Genomic DNA, 18,098 nt, shown 5'->3' on the forward strand with positions numbered 1-18,098 from the left:
AGATCGGATTTTAGAGGCTTACCTACAACTAGCAATTCTGATTATGTTAGCGATCGTACTGCATATGTTGAATTGAGAGTGTTAAGACCCGACCGTAGGATTAACTTGTGCTCTAGATAATTTGAATATTTGAGTTGTTGATGATGTTTTGATTGATTCTGAACTATGAATATGGTGAACCGTTGCCCTAGATATTTTAGTTTATTTTTCTATTTATTTTAGTTTAAACATTGAATCCTAAATTTCGTGACATTGTTAGTTTCTCCATACCTTGAAAGCTAGATTTAAATAGCCATCTCTCTGTGGATTCGACCCTGCTTACCCTACTACATTGTTAGGAGGTTTCGTTAGGATTTTATTTTTGACGGGTGTACGACAGCCTATCATTTCCACACAGGAAGGGAAAATCAAGAACTAAGATTCCAAAGTTCATGTTTATGGCAGCAGTAGCAAGGCCAAGGTGGGGACAAGATGGGCAGTGTGAGTGGGATGGGAAACTTGGTATATTTCCATTCACAGATGCAGTGGCAGCAAAGAGAACATCCAAAAATAGAGTCAAGGGGACAATTGAGACTAAACCAATCAAGTCAGTTAATCAGATTGCAACTAGGGCCATGCTAATCAACTACCTAATCCCAGCAATTAAAGAGAAATGGCCACCACATGAGGGGGAAAGGGTGATATACATCATTCAAGACAATGCAAAGGCACACATTTTGCAAAATGATCAAGAATGGCAACAACATTACAAGCAAGATGGCTTCACATTGATATTGACTCAGCAGCCAGCAAACAGTCCAGATTGTAACATATTAGACTTGGGGTTCTTTAGGTCAATTCAATCACTAATGCACAAAAATATGCCTAAAACAGTTGAAGATTTAAGTGGTGCTGTGACTGAGGCATATAATGAACTGCATGCAAAGACTCTATCTAATGTGTGGATGTCACTTCAATATGTTGGAAATGAAATTTTGAAACACAAGGGGGACAATGACTACCAACTCCCACACAACAAGAAAAAGATTTTAGAAGATGAGGGGAATCTGCCAGAACAAGTTAAGGCCCCAAGGTGGGCTGTGAATGAATGCAAACAACTTGTTGATGAATGGAGAGCAAATCAGTGAAGTATAGAGCAAGAACGAGATATTACTTTTTGTGTTTTGGGAACATGTTTTAAAAGTTACAAGAGCAAACAAAATGTCACTTTTGTAAGCTTGAATGAAAGCATCACATGTATTTAAAACATTTTGGAAGCAACATATCAACTGGAAGAATGAATGAATCAATTTATTGTTGTTAATCTTTAGTTTTTGTTCATCATACTCACATATTTGTAGTTATTCATGTACATTGCATATTAACATATGATTTCAGGATTATTCAAAATCATAAGGGAACATGTACATTGCATATTAACATATGATTTCAGGATAAGTCAAAATCATAAGGCAACAATGCACAAGGCAACATGAACAAGACAGCATCAACAAGGCAACAATAACTAGGCAGCAATGCACAAGGCAACAATAACTAGGTTATCACAATCATAGTTTAGTTTTTGTTCATCATATTCACAATCATGTTTATTATTTGTAGTTGTAATTGAAACACAAAACACCAATTTAATGAGTCAGCCATTCCTTAAACCATTAAGGGGACAACTTTATGTTTTCAAGGCAACACATGAATTCATTTTCAAGCCAAGGCAAAGCATGGGGACATGTTGTTCTCAGTTTGTATGTGTTCATCATCATTGAATCCTAAACTTTAATATCCTCCTCCCAAATGGAGTGAATGACTAACACAAACAGAAATGAGAAAGGAAAGTCACTCCATTTGACAGAGGATACTAAAAGTGTAGGAAACTCAGGACATGCAAAATCACAACTCTAAACACATCGGCTTCAAAATGGAAAGAATGAATATCACATCATTTTCAGATGGAATTTATTCCCATTTTGAAACCGATGCGTCAAAAGATGTAATATTCGAGTTACTAAATCATTTCATCATTGAACAACTCAAAAACACAAGGCATCTCAGAATGTCCCCAAGCATCCCTCACACAAACCCCATCCACCAACACTTAGCTCCTGAGAAGCATTATTCATGCTAATGGCGCATGAGTGTTAATGGAATATAGGGTTTGAGTGTCAGCAAATGAAGACTCATCATAGATGACTCAAAACAAATAACAAGGCAGCAATGGACAAGGCACAACAATCTCAGTCAGGTTGATTTACAACATATATGTAGTATGTTTCCAAATTTTAACAATGATCAAACTCACACATGGGACATTAGCAAACATTAGGGTTCCAATCTCAGAGTTGTTGAATAGCATCATTGATCTATTGTATCAATATTTTCTCAACTTTAACATCCTTTTGCCGAACGGAATGATTGATATTCACTACTGATCATGTGAAATGACAATCACTCCATTAGACAAAAGGAGTTAAAGGACAAGTATTGAAACATAAATCTCAGGATATCAACCTTTAACATCATTGATTATCATTAACACCACAATCAAACATGTTGTTTAAGTGTCATGGTGGTCCTTCCAAAGGGAATTGACAAATTGTGAACTATCGCATTGGATATTTAAAAATAAGTCAATCCCCTTTGAAGGACCACCTAACTAACAAAAGTGAAACATGCATGACATCAAAATTCATCTCAGATGTCCCCAAGCATCATTGAAACAAATTCAACCTACACACACTTAGCGCCTGAGAAGCATCATCACTGATACTAATGGCAGCACGAGTGAGTGTAGGTAACTTGAATTGTTTCTCAGCATATGAAAGACTCATCATCGATGTAACATACAAAGTCACTTTTGGGGACAACTAACCTCTAAGTAAACAAGACATGAATTGCCTCCCCGGTCTAATGCCAGTTTATATGTGACGGATTCAATTTCATTGATTCCTAAGACATTAAAACTGGCAAAATATCGGAAAGCCAAAACAAATCATGTTAAATTTGGTCTCAGATGTCCCCAAGCTTCATTGAACCACACCATGTTCACAAACCATTAGCACACAAAAGCCTCATACAGCCTACGGCTGGATGCTAATGGCGCACTGTGGTTTATGAAACATGGATAGTTTCTCAGCACTGAAAGACTCATCATAGACCTCATTCAAACCCTAACATCACAGACCAAGCATTCAGGAAAGACAAACAATAAGAGGGGACTTTAATGAAACTGTGTTTTTCCAATCACATGTTAAAATTTTATTCATAAACCCATCCCATATGCTTTCACCCCTCTCAAGGCAACACTAATCAACCAGCAAACATATCACAGTTTCAACAGGCAACATTATTAAATCAGCAAGCACACAAGGCAACATTCATCAATCAACAAGGCAACATTCATCAATCAACAAGGCAACATGTTTCAAGCAACAAGACAATAATAGAGGACATGAATACACTCCAAACCCTATCACATCATCAACAAAACAACAACACCCCTTGCCAACAACAGATCACAGTTGTTGGCTACTCCACCTTATGTCTCCACAGCTAACCAGCAATCCAAATATAATTAAAAGAGGGTTTATAGAAGACACACTTATCTCTAAGCATCATCAACACCCTTAGGTGGCTTTTTTTTTTATTTCATCTTCCTTCACGTTTGGGGACGAAACCGAACATTGCCCATCAGAAACCTCTGGACCAGCAGTTGTGTTCTCACACTCACCCACATAGTATAGGTCGAATGAATCAGAGTGATTGGGTTCCTTGCAATCAAGAGGGGACATAAAATATGTTTAATATATTTCACATCATCACAAACATTCATGGGATTTATTAATTAAACTAAACAAGATCATCATAAATAGATCAAGTCACAAGATCATCATACGAAGACCATCACACATGTCTGAACTGAACAACATCACCAAAGAACAACCACGGGATTCAACATGCAATTTAAAGAACATGCAACATGCAACTGAACTAGATCAACTTAACAAGATCAAAGAACAACATCATCAAAGTAATCATGGAATTGAACATCCAAATCAACCAAAACAGACCAACATTCATGGTATTCAACATGCAATTTAAAAAAACTCATAAAATTCGAGAAAAATCAAGGGATCTCTAACATGCAATTCATGAACTTCATCATTTAACCAAAAAAATCAAGGGATCTCTGACATGCAATTCGAAAATTTATCATTTAACAAAATAAATCAAGGGATCTCTGACATGCAATTAGAAAACTTCATCATTTAACAAAAATTATCAACGAATCTCTGACATGCAATTCACAAAAAATCACAAAAAATCAGAACATGCAGAGTAACCCTAATTTTATTAGAAAACCTACGTTTCAACCAAAAATCACAGATTTTCTCCAAGAAACACAAAAAATCCCAAAAACAGAGTAAACCCTAATTAACTCGAAAAATCAGGAAAAAAACCCAAAAATAAGGAAATATACCTCATCAGATTCGTCTCCTCCAAAGAATCTCATATCTGCTGGTGTGGGGACTCGATCGTCGTATTTGGACTCCACCTCTTCACCAGGCTCCACTTCCATTTTCTCAAACCAAGCTTTGAGATAATTTCGGGTACTCGTGTTCTCCTTCTGGGCCAACCTCAAATTATTCAGATACTCGCCAGAATACGAGTGCTCGTTGTTGGGACAAATGCATTTCGAGCCCCAATCACAGTTTGAGTCAGGAATTCGTTGCCCAGAAGTACCAACCGAATAAGTCGGAAGATATTTGGAGGAAGAGGATCCCATTAAGAAATTAATAAAACCCTAATAAAACTCCGATTTTATCCCCAAAAAAATTTCACCAGAGAATCGATTACCAACCGGGATTTGGGACGACAAAGGGGACAAAACTAGAAGGGATCTCACCGGAATGTCGTTCCGGTTAAAGTTTGAGAACAATTTTGAGCGAAAAACCCAAAGATCTGAGAGATCTCACCAAAAAAAACGAAGAACAGGGGCGGAGAAGGTTAGGGTTTTTAGAGAAACAGAGAGATTTCTTGAGGAGAGAGAGGGAGACAGGAGGAGAGAGGGATCCGAAGAGAATGAGGAGAGAGAGGGTGAGAGGGACGGGTTATAAGGAGAGAGAGGTGAGAGTGACGTTAGAGTTTTATTAATTTAATAAGGGAGGTGGGTGGGTTAAATGAATAAAATATTATGGGTGGGGAAAATTAGGTGGGAATATGGGTAGATTCTTTAGGTTTTTTGGTTATTAGATTGAAATATAAGGGTATTTTAGGAAAAAAAGTATGTCCAAAAATGGAAAGATTCTAAGTGGATACAACATTATGAAACGACTAAAAAGGAAACGGATACAACAAAAAGAAACGGAGGGAGTATTTATTAATAATTAATATAATTTATTATTATTTTTATTAATTAGTTACGGATTATTAGTTATTAATTATTTAGTTATTAGTTATTAACTATGAATTATTATTATTATTAATATTTATCATTTATTGTAGTTATTTAGTAATTAATTACAGATTAGTATTGTTATTTATTATATATTTATTTAGTTATTAATTAATAATTATTCTTTAGTTATTAGTTAACATTTTTTATTTTTATTATTATTTATTATTTATTATTTATTATTTATTATTTATTCTTTCCTCCATTTTTTTATTATTGCACCATCTACATTGGGCACAAGAATTAAGAAATGAGGTAAAAGGTGAGAGATTGACAAAAATGCCCATGTGATTTAGTACAAGTTTTGATGTAAAGAACAAGTGGGGTTTGGTCCCCACCACACATATAAGGATAGAAATGTCATTTTATGGGGTAAACTTACTAAAAAAGGAAATGGTGCAATTAATATGCAACTTCCGGAAAAGGAAAATGGTGCAATAATAAAAAAATGGAGGAAGTATTTATTATTTATTATTTATTATTTATTATTTATTATTTATTATTTATTATTTATTATTTATTATTTATTATTTATTATTTATTATTTATTATTTATTATTTATTATTTATTATTTATTATTTATTATTTATTATTTATTATTTATTATTTATTATTTATTATTTATTATTTATTATTTATTATTATTATTATTATTATTATTATTATTATTATTATTATTATTTATTATTTATTATTTATTATTTATTATTTATTATTTATTATTTATTATTTATTATTTATTATTTATTATTTATTATTTATTATTTATTATTTATTATTTATTATTTATTATTTATTATTTATTATTTATTATTTATTATTTATTATTTATTATTTATTATTTATTTCGGTAATATATCTTGTTCAGTTCAGTTCAATTAAGTTCAGTTCAGTTCAGTTCATTTCAGTTCAGTTAAGTTCAGTTCAGTTCAGTTCAGGAGCATTCAGTTCAGTTCGGTTCAGTTCAGTTCAGTTCAGGAGCATTCAGTTCAGTTCAATTCAGTTCAGTTCAATTCAGTTCAGTTTAGTTCAGTTCAGTTCAGTTCAGTTCAGTTCAGCTCTAAAGAACAGGGCCTTATTTCTCGTAATAGTTTAACATCTATAAATAAATATGTGCACAAGTACTAGTGAGTAAAACACAGGAACGCGGAGATAGTAGTGTTATGTTAACTTACTATAAAATTTCATGATCGGCTTTACTCCATTGGAAATGAGCTCAAAAATGATAATGTCACCTTTCTTAAAATGGTAAGCTTCATAAAAGGAAGGGTAACCACGTATATGAACACTAACAGCACCACCAGCTGATCCGGATCTATGCCCAAGTCGCATTGTCCTTGACCGCCCTTTCTCGTCTATTAGCTCTATGTAACACCGTTTTATTAGACCATTTTGCAATGCAAAATTCTTTGGAATACTCTGCATTTTCCAAACACAATGGTGAAACGTTGTGAAAGTTAATATATTTACCGGCTAAAGTATATAAATAGTACAAAACTCAGAAATGTTGCAATAAGTATAGAATAGACGACGAATTTAAGTATACAATTACATAAACAGAAGAAAAAAGTTGGGCTTAGCACAAATTAACTAGACAATTAAATAACTTAAATCTTATGTAACATAACTAGCTAATTGTCAAATTAGCTTACCATTGGAGATATTCTTTTTTTTTTTTGAGGGAAACCATTGGAGATATTCTTAGTGGTCTAAGAAAATTTTACAAATACTTTTAAAGGTTAATACTTCCTCCATTCTTTATTAAATGATACAATTTTTTTGTCACGTTTGCCAATGCAATATTTCAACCATTAATATCTTTTATTATCAATGGTTAAAAATTATAAAAGTTTGATATTATAAAACTATAGGATGAGACGATTATAACAAGACCCCACATGACTATATTTTTTGTTACGTATAAATCACAATTGATGGTCAAAGTATATTATATGAATAGTGCCAAAAGTACAATTGTGTCATTTAAAAAAGAATGGAGGAAGTATAAGTTATAAAAAATACACAAAAAGGTGACAAATTAAATAATCAAACAATTAAAGATTGGTCAACTAGGCCAATCAGTTTGACCACTAAACACATACTAGTGTTCAATCAGTTTTTGACCACTAAACACATACTAGACCACTAAATTCACATCCAATCAGTTTGACCACTAAACACATACTATTACTAGTACGTAGTATATCTAAATATTTATTCAGTTATTCTACTTTTGAAATTTTGTAGAATATGTTCAAGAGTTGAGAGAGTTACTTACAGTTTCACCGCGCTCTACACTCGAACTCCTAACGATACTTCGAAAGTAAGAACAATCATTTGATTCTAATGAATCATACTCCCTTCGTCCCGGAATACTTGACCTGTTTTTCTTATCGGGTCGTCCCTTAATACTTGACCTGTTTCTAAAAATGGAAATATTCTAACAATATTATATTATTTCTCACTCCACCCCTATTAACCCACCTACCCCCTACTCCATACAAAAAATAATTAAAAATTCAACCCCTACTCTCCCCCAACCCCATCTCTTAACCCACCTCCCACTAACTACATTAAAATAATACCCCACTATCAACTACTACCTATTAAATTAAATAAGTCAATTCAAGTCTCTTAAACTCTGTGCCGGTCAAACCGGGTCGAGTATTCCGGGACAGAGGGAGTATTCTTTTTCTACAATATCGTTTTTCATGTTTTCCACCCCTACATTACAAACATAAATTATTTAATCACGTATGTACAACAATATAGCTTTCATAAATATAATTAAAATTAAATATATAATATATAATATTTTGAATCAGAGAGAGTAATAATCAAGGTACTTACTTTTAAATTTCAAGATCGGTTTATCTCTGTTGTCCATGAGCTCAAAGTAAATAATGTCATCTTTCTTATAACCATTAATTTTATAGAACGAAGGCCATCCTAAAATATAATAACTGTCACGATCTTTGTTGTACCAAAGAAGTTTTGTCCTTGACTTCCATGTCTCATTTCTTAGCACTATGTCACACACTCACACCATGTTGTTGTTAAACCGTTTTGCCTTGCAAATTGTGTTGGAAAAACCTACATTTATCAATGAAGGCACATGAGTAGATCGATGTACATGTTATTTTGTTAGTGTTGAGAGAGCAACAAAAAGGCAACGAATGGTGTAGACGAGACTTTATCACAGGTCTTGGACACCATGCACCTCCTTAAGATTTTACCAACTAAACTAGTTTTGACATTCACAAATCGATGTACCTACATTTAAATATTTTATAACAAGAATATGTAAAATCAATAAATTCCTTATTGTGTTAGCCTTTGAAGCCGAATTACTAGGTTGGTATTAAAAATTAGATATATTATAAAAGGATACGCAATTGTTTAATTGACATAAATATTTATAGGAAGTAGAAGCTCTTCAGAATAAGAAAAATGTAACTAAAGTTTTTTGTTTAACAAGGAAGACATACAAGTACTTCTAGCCATTCTAGGTTATTCCATATAATATGACACTGGGTCCTACAATTTGGGTATATATACGTAAGGATTGTTGTGGGTCAGGCTTGAAGCTAGGAGTCGAACCCACAAGGCGGGCTGGGTCGAAAGTTAAAAAAATGCCGCTCAAGCATGACCAAAGCCCACTATCGGGTCGAGTCAAGTCGTACCACTACAAGAATTTGTATCATTAATGACAACCCAATAACGACAGGTTTAAAATTCCGTCGAAAAAACCTTTTGTGACGGAGCTAACAACCAAATAAAAACGGGAACAACCGTCGCAAATGTTTTTTTCCGACGAGGTAACAATGAAATTTTCCATCACTGACGGCCCCATTTTATGACAGGTTCGTGACAAGAAATCCCACCACTACTGGAGTTTAGCGACGAGATTTTCCATCGTTAATGATACAATTTCTTATAGCAGGCCCGGCTAAAGGGCGGTCCCATCGGACCTACAGCACCGGGCCACACAATTTTGGGGGCCCAAACGAATTGTGGTGGTTAAACTCCCAAAACGTTTTAAAATATATATATATTAACCGCGATCTATTGAATGATGTTAGATATTTGTCTTAGTTGGTAAGGAGTATTATTTTTTTTCCCCCTTAGCTGTCAAAAACCTTTTCATTCATTTCTCAAATTAACCCACATAAAACGTTTAACCATATTTTATTTTGACTCTATATTTTGTATAAATAAAAAATATTAATAAAATATTATGTGTTTACAGTAAATAATTTTCTGTAAAAATTTACAGGGGCCCAACATCTGTATTTAGCACAGGGCCTCCAAATTATCGGAGACGGCCCTGTCTTATAGTTTACCTAAGCCTAAAATTTATGCATGCCTAACCAAGGGAAAGTTTGACAATTCATTTACTAACGTTACACTTTTCCTATATCCGAGAAAACCGACAATGGTCAACTATTGACATAATTCCTGTAAGATACTCCATGGATTAAATGCATGCATGGTCAAGAATTACTTACAATAACACCACTCTTTAGGTGAGATGACTTGACAATAATTTCAAAGTATGGACGACCACTTGATGTGAATAATGCAATCTCTGTTCCTCCAAGTTCATCCTCAATTGATTCATCTCTCATGTTTTCAGATGATCAGATCCTATAATTAACATGAAAATAAATACGTCGAATAAAGTAAAAGAGAGTACAATTTAAAGGAAAAAATACCCGAAAAATGAGTAGAACTAAGAATAACATTAGGAATAAAATTATTGGAGAACACAACAATAACAGCAATGGGATTGATGTTGATCACAACAAACTCACAACTGAAGCTCCTACTGAATTTACTGAAATCTCCAACAAACACAGAAGCAAGCTGCTGTGTGCTTTGTTAGTTCAGTTGTTCAGATTAGTTGATACACAGATTGATAACATGGCGTTGGCTTACACAGATTGCTGACATGTAATGGTTAGTTGTAAGTTGTTAGCTGTGTTAGTTAAGTTGTTAGCTGTGTTAGTTAAGCAAAGTTGGTTGTAACTAACTTCTTCTTTCATCTGATCAGTTGTGAGATGTAGTGCATAGCTTAACTATAAATACTACTCTGTAATACAGTTTTACAATCAATAAAAACTTCTCCCTCTCTTCTCTCAAATGAAGTTCTGTCTATGAACTTCTTTATGGTATCAGAGCAGACAATGATCCTGCCGTAATACGCAAAATTCCAAAACAAAATACAAAACAAAAGAAGCTGCAAAATTCAGATTGATCAAAATCAAATTCCAAAGAAATCTAAATCTTTCCCCACTTCAAATTTTTGATCAAAGCTAAGTCAAGCACGATTCAGAACAATGACAGACATTCCTCCTATGCAAGATCCACTACAAAAAAAAAACCGATATAGCGACAGAAAATATCCGTCTCTAGAAAAACTAATCCGTAGCTGAATAAGGCTAGGGACGGAAATAGAGACGGAATACGTCCGTTGGTAAAAAGCTTGTCGCTAAATGGATATAGGGACGGATGGCTAGGAAACCGTCCCTAAAGGAGCGACGGAAAGAAACCCGTCCCAGATTCCGTTGCGAAGACTTAGGAACAGAATCAAGTTTTCCGTCTCTGCTTCTAGAAACGGAAATGATTTTTCCGTAGCTGGATCTAGAGACGGTTTATGGAAATCCGTCCCTAGATTCAGCTACGGAATTTTGTTTTCCGTCTCTGATTTTAGCTACGGAATTTGTTTTTCCGTCTCTGAATTTTTCTACGGATTACATTTCCGTCTCTAACTTCAGTATATTAGATTTCCACCTTAAGCTACGGATTTATAGTTTCTGTCGCTGTAATTCACAAATTAAAATCCTAAATATCGTTTTAATGGAAATATATTTTAAAGAATCACAAGCTTAAATGTACCTAAATATTAAATATTAAATATTAAAACTAAAACAGAAACAAAAGAAGCTCACAAAATGATAATTGATAATGTTAACAGAATTTTTTCAAGTATTTCCAAAAGTAACATCATGTACTACAAAAGCAACCCCTCTAATTAACTAAGCTTAGAAAGTAGCCAACAAGTGGAGGAGCTGGTACCACTATGCAAAAACAGCCCCTCTAATTAACTAAGGTTAACAATTAGTACCTTTAATTACAAAATATAATGCCTTGAGACCTATGTTAGAAGAACATAAGTACTATGCATGCTAAATAAAATAACATCAGACTTCACAGCATGTACAAAAATTCCACCTTCAATCCAAAAAGCAATCTTCAATCCAAGGTTGCAGTCATCCATCTACGAAATAAGAGGAACTCAAGACAAGGATGTAGAAGTAGGAGTGGTCGAGAGATTGTTGGCTTGCACAATAAGTCGAAATTGTTCATGAAGATCCTCCACAATTCTTTGCGTTTCGGCAAGTGCTTTTTGAGTTTCAGCAAGGTTATCTTGGGTTTCAGCTAGGTTCTCCTTAGTTTCATCAAGCTCCCTTTTTTGTTCCATCGCATAATTTGTTCGTGATTTTTTGGTTCTCCTATCTCCGGGTCTCTCATAGAAAGAGTCAGCAGCTGCCCCCAGACCAAATATCCTTCCCTTTTCACTCCACCCTCCCGTAGCTTCAAGGAACAACTCATCTTCAGTCTTTCGATTCTCAACTTCACATTGTAGATTTGCGGTTTTTCTACTTTTAAAATCATTCTGCCAAAAAACACAAACACCAAGAAACATGATTATGTGTCTGATTATTACTCAATATTTGTAACATCAAAAATAAAATTTAGATGTTGTTCGCTGAGCTCCTAACTCTGATTTCAGCACTAACAGACACAAATAGAAAACTATAACTTAACATTGTTGTATTTTAGGTTTTTGGCTTCACTTCACTTAAATATGGACACAAACAGATGATGACTAGCAAAGTTAAAATATGGATAATTTTGAAACCATATAACCAGGCAGATAGATTTCGGCACCTAGATGACTACTACAACAGACTTTGATTTCACTAAGACCCCGTTTCAAACAACTGAAGCAATAAGAAGAAGATAAATTTGGACTGCACATGGTTATTGCATCTACACTGAGGGACCTGTAACATTAACAACTCCTGCAGAAGATTTATCGCTCGAATTAGTCCATCAAATAAGCTTTTAGATTCCTGCCTAAAGTTCTCTACATAAGGCTCAGAACTGACCAGGGGCTTCTACATGTGAAGTTAAAGACGTTGCTATCTCTGAGTCTGATATCCAATATAGGCTTGTATAGATATCGAAACATACTCTCAGTGCTATAGTATCCAATTGACTCATTACTTGTAACACATACTTCCATTTGTGAGAGTAAAAGCCTTTGTATTCTCCATGCAATAGGGGCATGCTAACTTACCAGCGGTACTCCAACCAGATAGCATTCCATAAGCGGGAAAATCACTAATAGTCCAATGTAATATAGCTCTCATCTGAAAGTTTTGCTTTTTAGACACATCATAAGTTGGCACTCCTAACTCCCATAACATCTTCAACTCATCAATGAGAGGTTGTAAAAAGACATCTAGATTCCCTTTAGGACTCTTTGGACCTGGAATAATCAAACTTAAGAACGTGAACTGTTTTTTCATGCAAATTGTAAGGGGTTAGCATTACCGGCCAACACGAATATTGTTGCCCTGACTTTCCAAAAGGAGAAAACCCGTTAGTACAAAGGCCAAGTCGAACATTTCGTGGCTCTTCAGCAAAAGTTGGAAAGGATTCATCAAAGTGTTTCCATGCTTCTCCATCACTAGGATGAGACATCACACCTTCCACTCGAGGATTTTCTGCATGCCATCTCATTTGTTCAGCCGTAGCCTTTGTTGCATATAACCTTTGTAGCCTTGGAGCAATGGGTAAGTAAATCAACACTTTTCTCGGACTTTTTTTGTCTTTTGATCTTGAAGTCTTATATCGATTTGCTTTACAGATAAGACATTCATTAAGATCTTTATGCTCCTTCCAAAATAACATACATCCATTAGGACATACATGTATCTTATGGTGAGGCAGCTCAAGTCCATCGAGTAGTTTTCGAGTTCTAGAAAAGGTGTCTGTCATGTTGTTAATTTCTGGACAAATATCCTTCATCAACGACGCAAAACTGTCTATTGCTTTATTCGGCATGTTGTACTCACATTTGAGGTTGGTTATCCTTGCAGCAACAGATAATAAAGACATCTTGCAGCCATCATATAAAGGCTTCTCAGCAGCTTTGAGCATGTCAAAGAACTTCTTGTACTCAGGAATCGGTTCTTCAACATCAATTGGTTCTTCTAATTCCGATTCCAAATCGTGATCGTTTTGAAATGCATCTAAAACCATGCTCTTATATGGATTAGATGTCTCTCCGACGGAGGTGAACCCACTAGTTGGAATTGCATTGTCAAAATCGTCTTCCCCGTGGAAAGTCCATTTGTGGTAGTTAGGTCGGAACCCATTTTGGTAAAGATGGAACTTCACAACATCGGGATCCAAATACGGAACATTTCGACATTTTGCACAAGGGCATTTCAATAGCCCATCAATCATAACATTATCTTGCTTACAAGAAAATTCGACAAACTCGTCGACTTTTTGTGCATAAGTTGAACTCTAAAAATTTCCATTAACCCTATTATACATCCATTCACGGTCTATCATTGTTATCTTCGTCCTACTGCAACATCACTTTCATATTAGTTGGTTTTCTAACTCTTTTCACTACATAAACCTAGCATTCGTTAATAAATAAGATGAATATTTTAGCACTCTTCATATTAAATAAAGAAAATAAAATAAAATCGATAATCAATCCATACGGGAAAAAAAAATCTTTTCATTTCAAAAAAAAAATTGTAACCTTATTTCTCGTACACATGACAATATAGATTAACAAATGTCGATTGCCTATTAGTCTTATAGATTAACCTTATTTTTTCTTCTTCTAATTATCTAATGGTAATTAGCTTTTTTCAGCATTGAAATTTAATTAGGCTGGCATATCAGATTGTCAAGAAGGAAAAATCAACAAATTAATTTTACGTTCCTACCAAATTATATAGACTCTTCGACAACGAAATATTTGAACAACCATTCTGCTCTTAATTTCTCCTTTTGGAAGATCTTGCAAGGTTACTGTTACAGTAGCTGCATTTCACGTAATAATAAACTCTAAAATGGATAAATCTAGCAAATGGATACATATTTGAGTTAGACTCTAGTAGGCTCAGCCGCCTAGTAATAAGCGACATAGCTTCTCACAAGTCGCAACAATCATGCACAACCTCCTTTATATTTTACATTTTACATGACTAAAGGGGATAGTGTATGTCCTGCATGATGACATCTCATTCTGGCTCTTATTGTTAAACAAAATGGGTTCATCCCGTTCCACCCTGACAAGTGACAACCTCCTAACAATATTCATAAATTAAAGTTCATTCTTAGTGCTTGGTTTGGTATGGCAAAATTAAAGCTGAGAAACGGAATCAAGTAAGCCAATCCGTTTTTGGGTGTTTGGTATGATTAAAATGTAACTTATTCCGTTATCGGACAGTAATGGAATCCTCCAATATGTTACCCCAACCTTCCCTATGGTAACACAATCCCTTAACCTCCTCTAACCAAAAAAAATTAAAAACTGGAAAATTTTCAAACGATTTAGTTGTGAATGACTGTGATTACCGTGAAGATAAGAAAGAGAACAGGTATAGAGTAGTTGATATTGGCAAGGGGATATTATGATTTTGGTTTCTCCAGATATATTTTTTAATATTCTTTTATAATTACAAAGTACTGTGTTATTTTTTACTTCTCATATAACTGATACCATTCCATTTCCTTTCTCGTGATCATACCAAACATGCTCTTATGCTATTATACTCCATTGAACATGAGAAGGAGAAATTTTGTAAAGGGAATAGATGGGGCCATTTGCGTATTGGCTTCAACATTGATATAAGAAATTTGGGTAAAGATAAGAGGGCAGCTGGTACCTGCAACTGCAGAAGCAGAACTCTAACCCATTACCCAACCCAAGTACATGTTCCTCGTGGTTGCAAAATCAACCCGGGTTAATTATAAAGGACATGGAGCTAGCACATAGCTAAGATTATATGGTCGTTTGATCCGGGTTTATTTGTCCTATGTCATATGAAAACTTGTTCAAACTCTCTTCAACAATGGTCGTATTTGACAAAATTCACAAACCAAAGTTCATAATTACACTATTAACCCTTTATCACAATTCAAAAACACACAGATACATATGAATATGAAATTTATTAGAATGATATTTGGTAGAAAAACAAAGTAGATAATAGAAAAACAAAGTAGAATGATATTCGGTGGAAAACAAAGTAGATAAAAGATAAACAAACCAGCACCCACATTTCCACAACCAATCAAATACATTAACAAGTTGTACCCAAATTTCCAACAAATCAAGGAAATTCAAAATATTTTCCATTGATTCCCATCCAACACAAAACACGGCAAAAATCATCAAAAGACAAAATTATCTAAAAAACTCAATCAATTGCTGAAATTATCAATTCAAAAGGTAAGTATTATGAAGTAATTGGTTGCATAAAAGTGGAATTTGTCAAAAAAAATGCACTTGAGTAAGAAGAGTTAACCATATCTGAAGAACAAAAAGGGGAAGCAAGAAACCCTAACACGACGCACAGAGGAGAGCGACAGACGACGTGTTGAAACCCACCGGAATTGCGGGTCCTCGGTGGAGAGAGACGCGGCAGACGGGTTGGTGGTTTTTCGGTGACTTTTCTGAGTATGAGTGAGCCCTAAAACCGAAAATTATAGAAGCAGGGAGGAAGGAGAGAGAGAGAGAGTGAAATGTTTGAGGCATGTTTGAGCGCAATTTTTTTCAGTAATGAAACAATATAGCGGGCAAAATGAAAAAGTAGAGCGGTTAATGAAATATTTGTTGACTTCCTTTCCTAAAAATAAAAATTATTTAAAAATAAAATAAATTTTGCTACGGATTTATATTCCGTCTCTAAATTTATCTACGGATTTATATTTCCGTCTCTACCTTTCAACGGAAATAAGTATTCCGTCTCTAAATTTAGCTACGGAGTTCCCATTTCCGTCCATAAAATAATCAGAAACAGAATATTATTTTTCCGTCGCTTATCTAGAAACGGATTAAATTCCGTCTCTGATTTTCCGTTGTTATACAGCCGTTTTTTTGTAGTGATCCCAACAGTGTGTATTTCATACATACATCAGAGAATCCATATGCAGCAGTAGTATCAGACAAGTTTGATGGAGAAGGGTATGCTGAATGGAAGAGAGGAATTCTTCTTGCTTTTGCAGTCAAGAATAAAGTGAGGTTTATTGATGGTTCTTTGCCCAAACCAGCTCTCAATCATGCTGATTTTCAAGCCTGGGGTAGATGCAACAGCATGGTTATGTCATACTTGTTGAGGTCCTTGAGTCCAAAAATTGCAAAAAGTGTAGTGTATTTGTCCACTGCAAGGGAAATTTGGAAAGATTTAGAGGAACGTTTTTCAGTGACTTCTGGCCCACAGTTCTATGGATTGCAACAGAATCTAAGTGAAATTTCACAAGGTGAAGATAGTGTAACTGACTTCTTTACTAAGCTCAAGATGATATGGGATGAACTCAGCAGTGCAAAAGCTGTGCCAGTTTGTGTCTGTACTGGGTGTTCTTGTAATGTTAGCCAGAAATTTCTGCAAGAAAAGGAAGAAGAAAGGCTGGTCCAGTTGCTAATGAAATTACACAAGAAACATGCACAAGTTCGAACCAATATTCTGATGATGAATCTCTTGCCTAGTATTACAACTGCATACAGATTACTCATTCAAGATGAGAGGCAACAACAAATGTCAGAAGATCAAGAAATTAAGCCAATGGCATTTGCAATTTCTGATGACAGGAGGGGTAACTATAATAAGTTTCAGCCTAAAGTCTTACAAGGGCCTGGAAATCACAAGTTTGCAGTACAAAGCAAAAGGAATTCTTATTTCTGTAATCACTGCAATATGGCTGGACATTCCATGGAAAGGTGTTGGAAGCTACATGGTTATCCACCAACTCACCATAAGGCAAAGAGATTTGCAGGAGTAATGCAGATTGATGATGTGCAAACTGATGAGAATATCACACATATTTCAGAAGAACAGTATCACCAATTCTTGAGTTTAATCAACAATACAGACAAGCCATCAGACAGCAAAGTGAATATGGCAGGTACTTGTCTAATTACTTCTTTTAATTCAAGATGGGTCATTGATAGTGGAGCCACAGATCATATTTTCTCCAACTTAGATTTGTTTCACAAGTATTCTTTGGTTGATAAGGGTTCCAAGTCTATCACAGTAGCTGATGGTAAGAAAGTTCAGGTTACTCATATTGGTGATGTTAGAATTGGTAAAGATATTATTCTTCAGAATGTGCTTCATGTTCCTAGCTGTCAGTTTAATCTGATATCCACTCACAAACTGTGCAAAGATTTATCATGCAATATTATATTTACTCATGACAAGTGTATGATTCAGGGGCTTTCCAAGACAACTACAGTGGTTCTTGGTAAAATAGAGTCTGGATTATATGTTGTGATTGAAGAAATCATGGAGAATAAGAGAGAGGAGAATAAAGACTGTCCAATAGTTTTGG

The 18,098-nt window shown here is 34.7% G+C and overlaps 2 protein-coding genes across 2 annotated transcripts; one reads left to right on the top strand and one right to left on the bottom strand.

Moving 5' to 3' along the window:
• The first annotated feature begins 437 nt into the window (after positions 1–437).
• LOC130469523 (uncharacterized) lies at positions 438–1,127 on the top strand. Its single transcript, XM_056838868.1, has one exon. It carries the CDS (start codon positions 438–440, stop codon positions 1,125–1,127), a length of 690 nt encoding a protein of 229 aa, XP_056694846.1.
• A 10,267-nt stretch (positions 1,128–11,394) lies between these two features.
• On the bottom strand, positions 11,395–16,320 carry LOC130469726 (uncharacterized). Its single transcript, XM_056839172.1, has 2 exons — positions 16,159–16,320; positions 11,395–12,126 (listed from the first exon to the last, which is right to left on the bottom strand). Exons 1-2 carry the CDS (start codon positions 16,303–16,305, stop codon positions 11,746–11,748), a joined length of 528 nt encoding a protein of 175 aa, XP_056695150.1. The 5' UTR covers positions 16,306–16,320; the 3' UTR covers positions 11,395–11,745.
• Between the last annotated feature and the right edge of the window lie 1,778 nt (positions 16,321–18,098).

The sequence above is a fragment of the Spinacia oleracea genome, chromosome 3 (genome assembly GCF_020520425.1).
Source record: "Spinacia oleracea cultivar Varoflay chromosome 3, BTI_SOV_V1, whole genome shotgun sequence".
In the NCBI taxonomy this organism is placed as follows: Eukaryota; Viridiplantae; Streptophyta; class Magnoliopsida; order Caryophyllales; family Amaranthaceae; genus Spinacia; species Spinacia oleracea.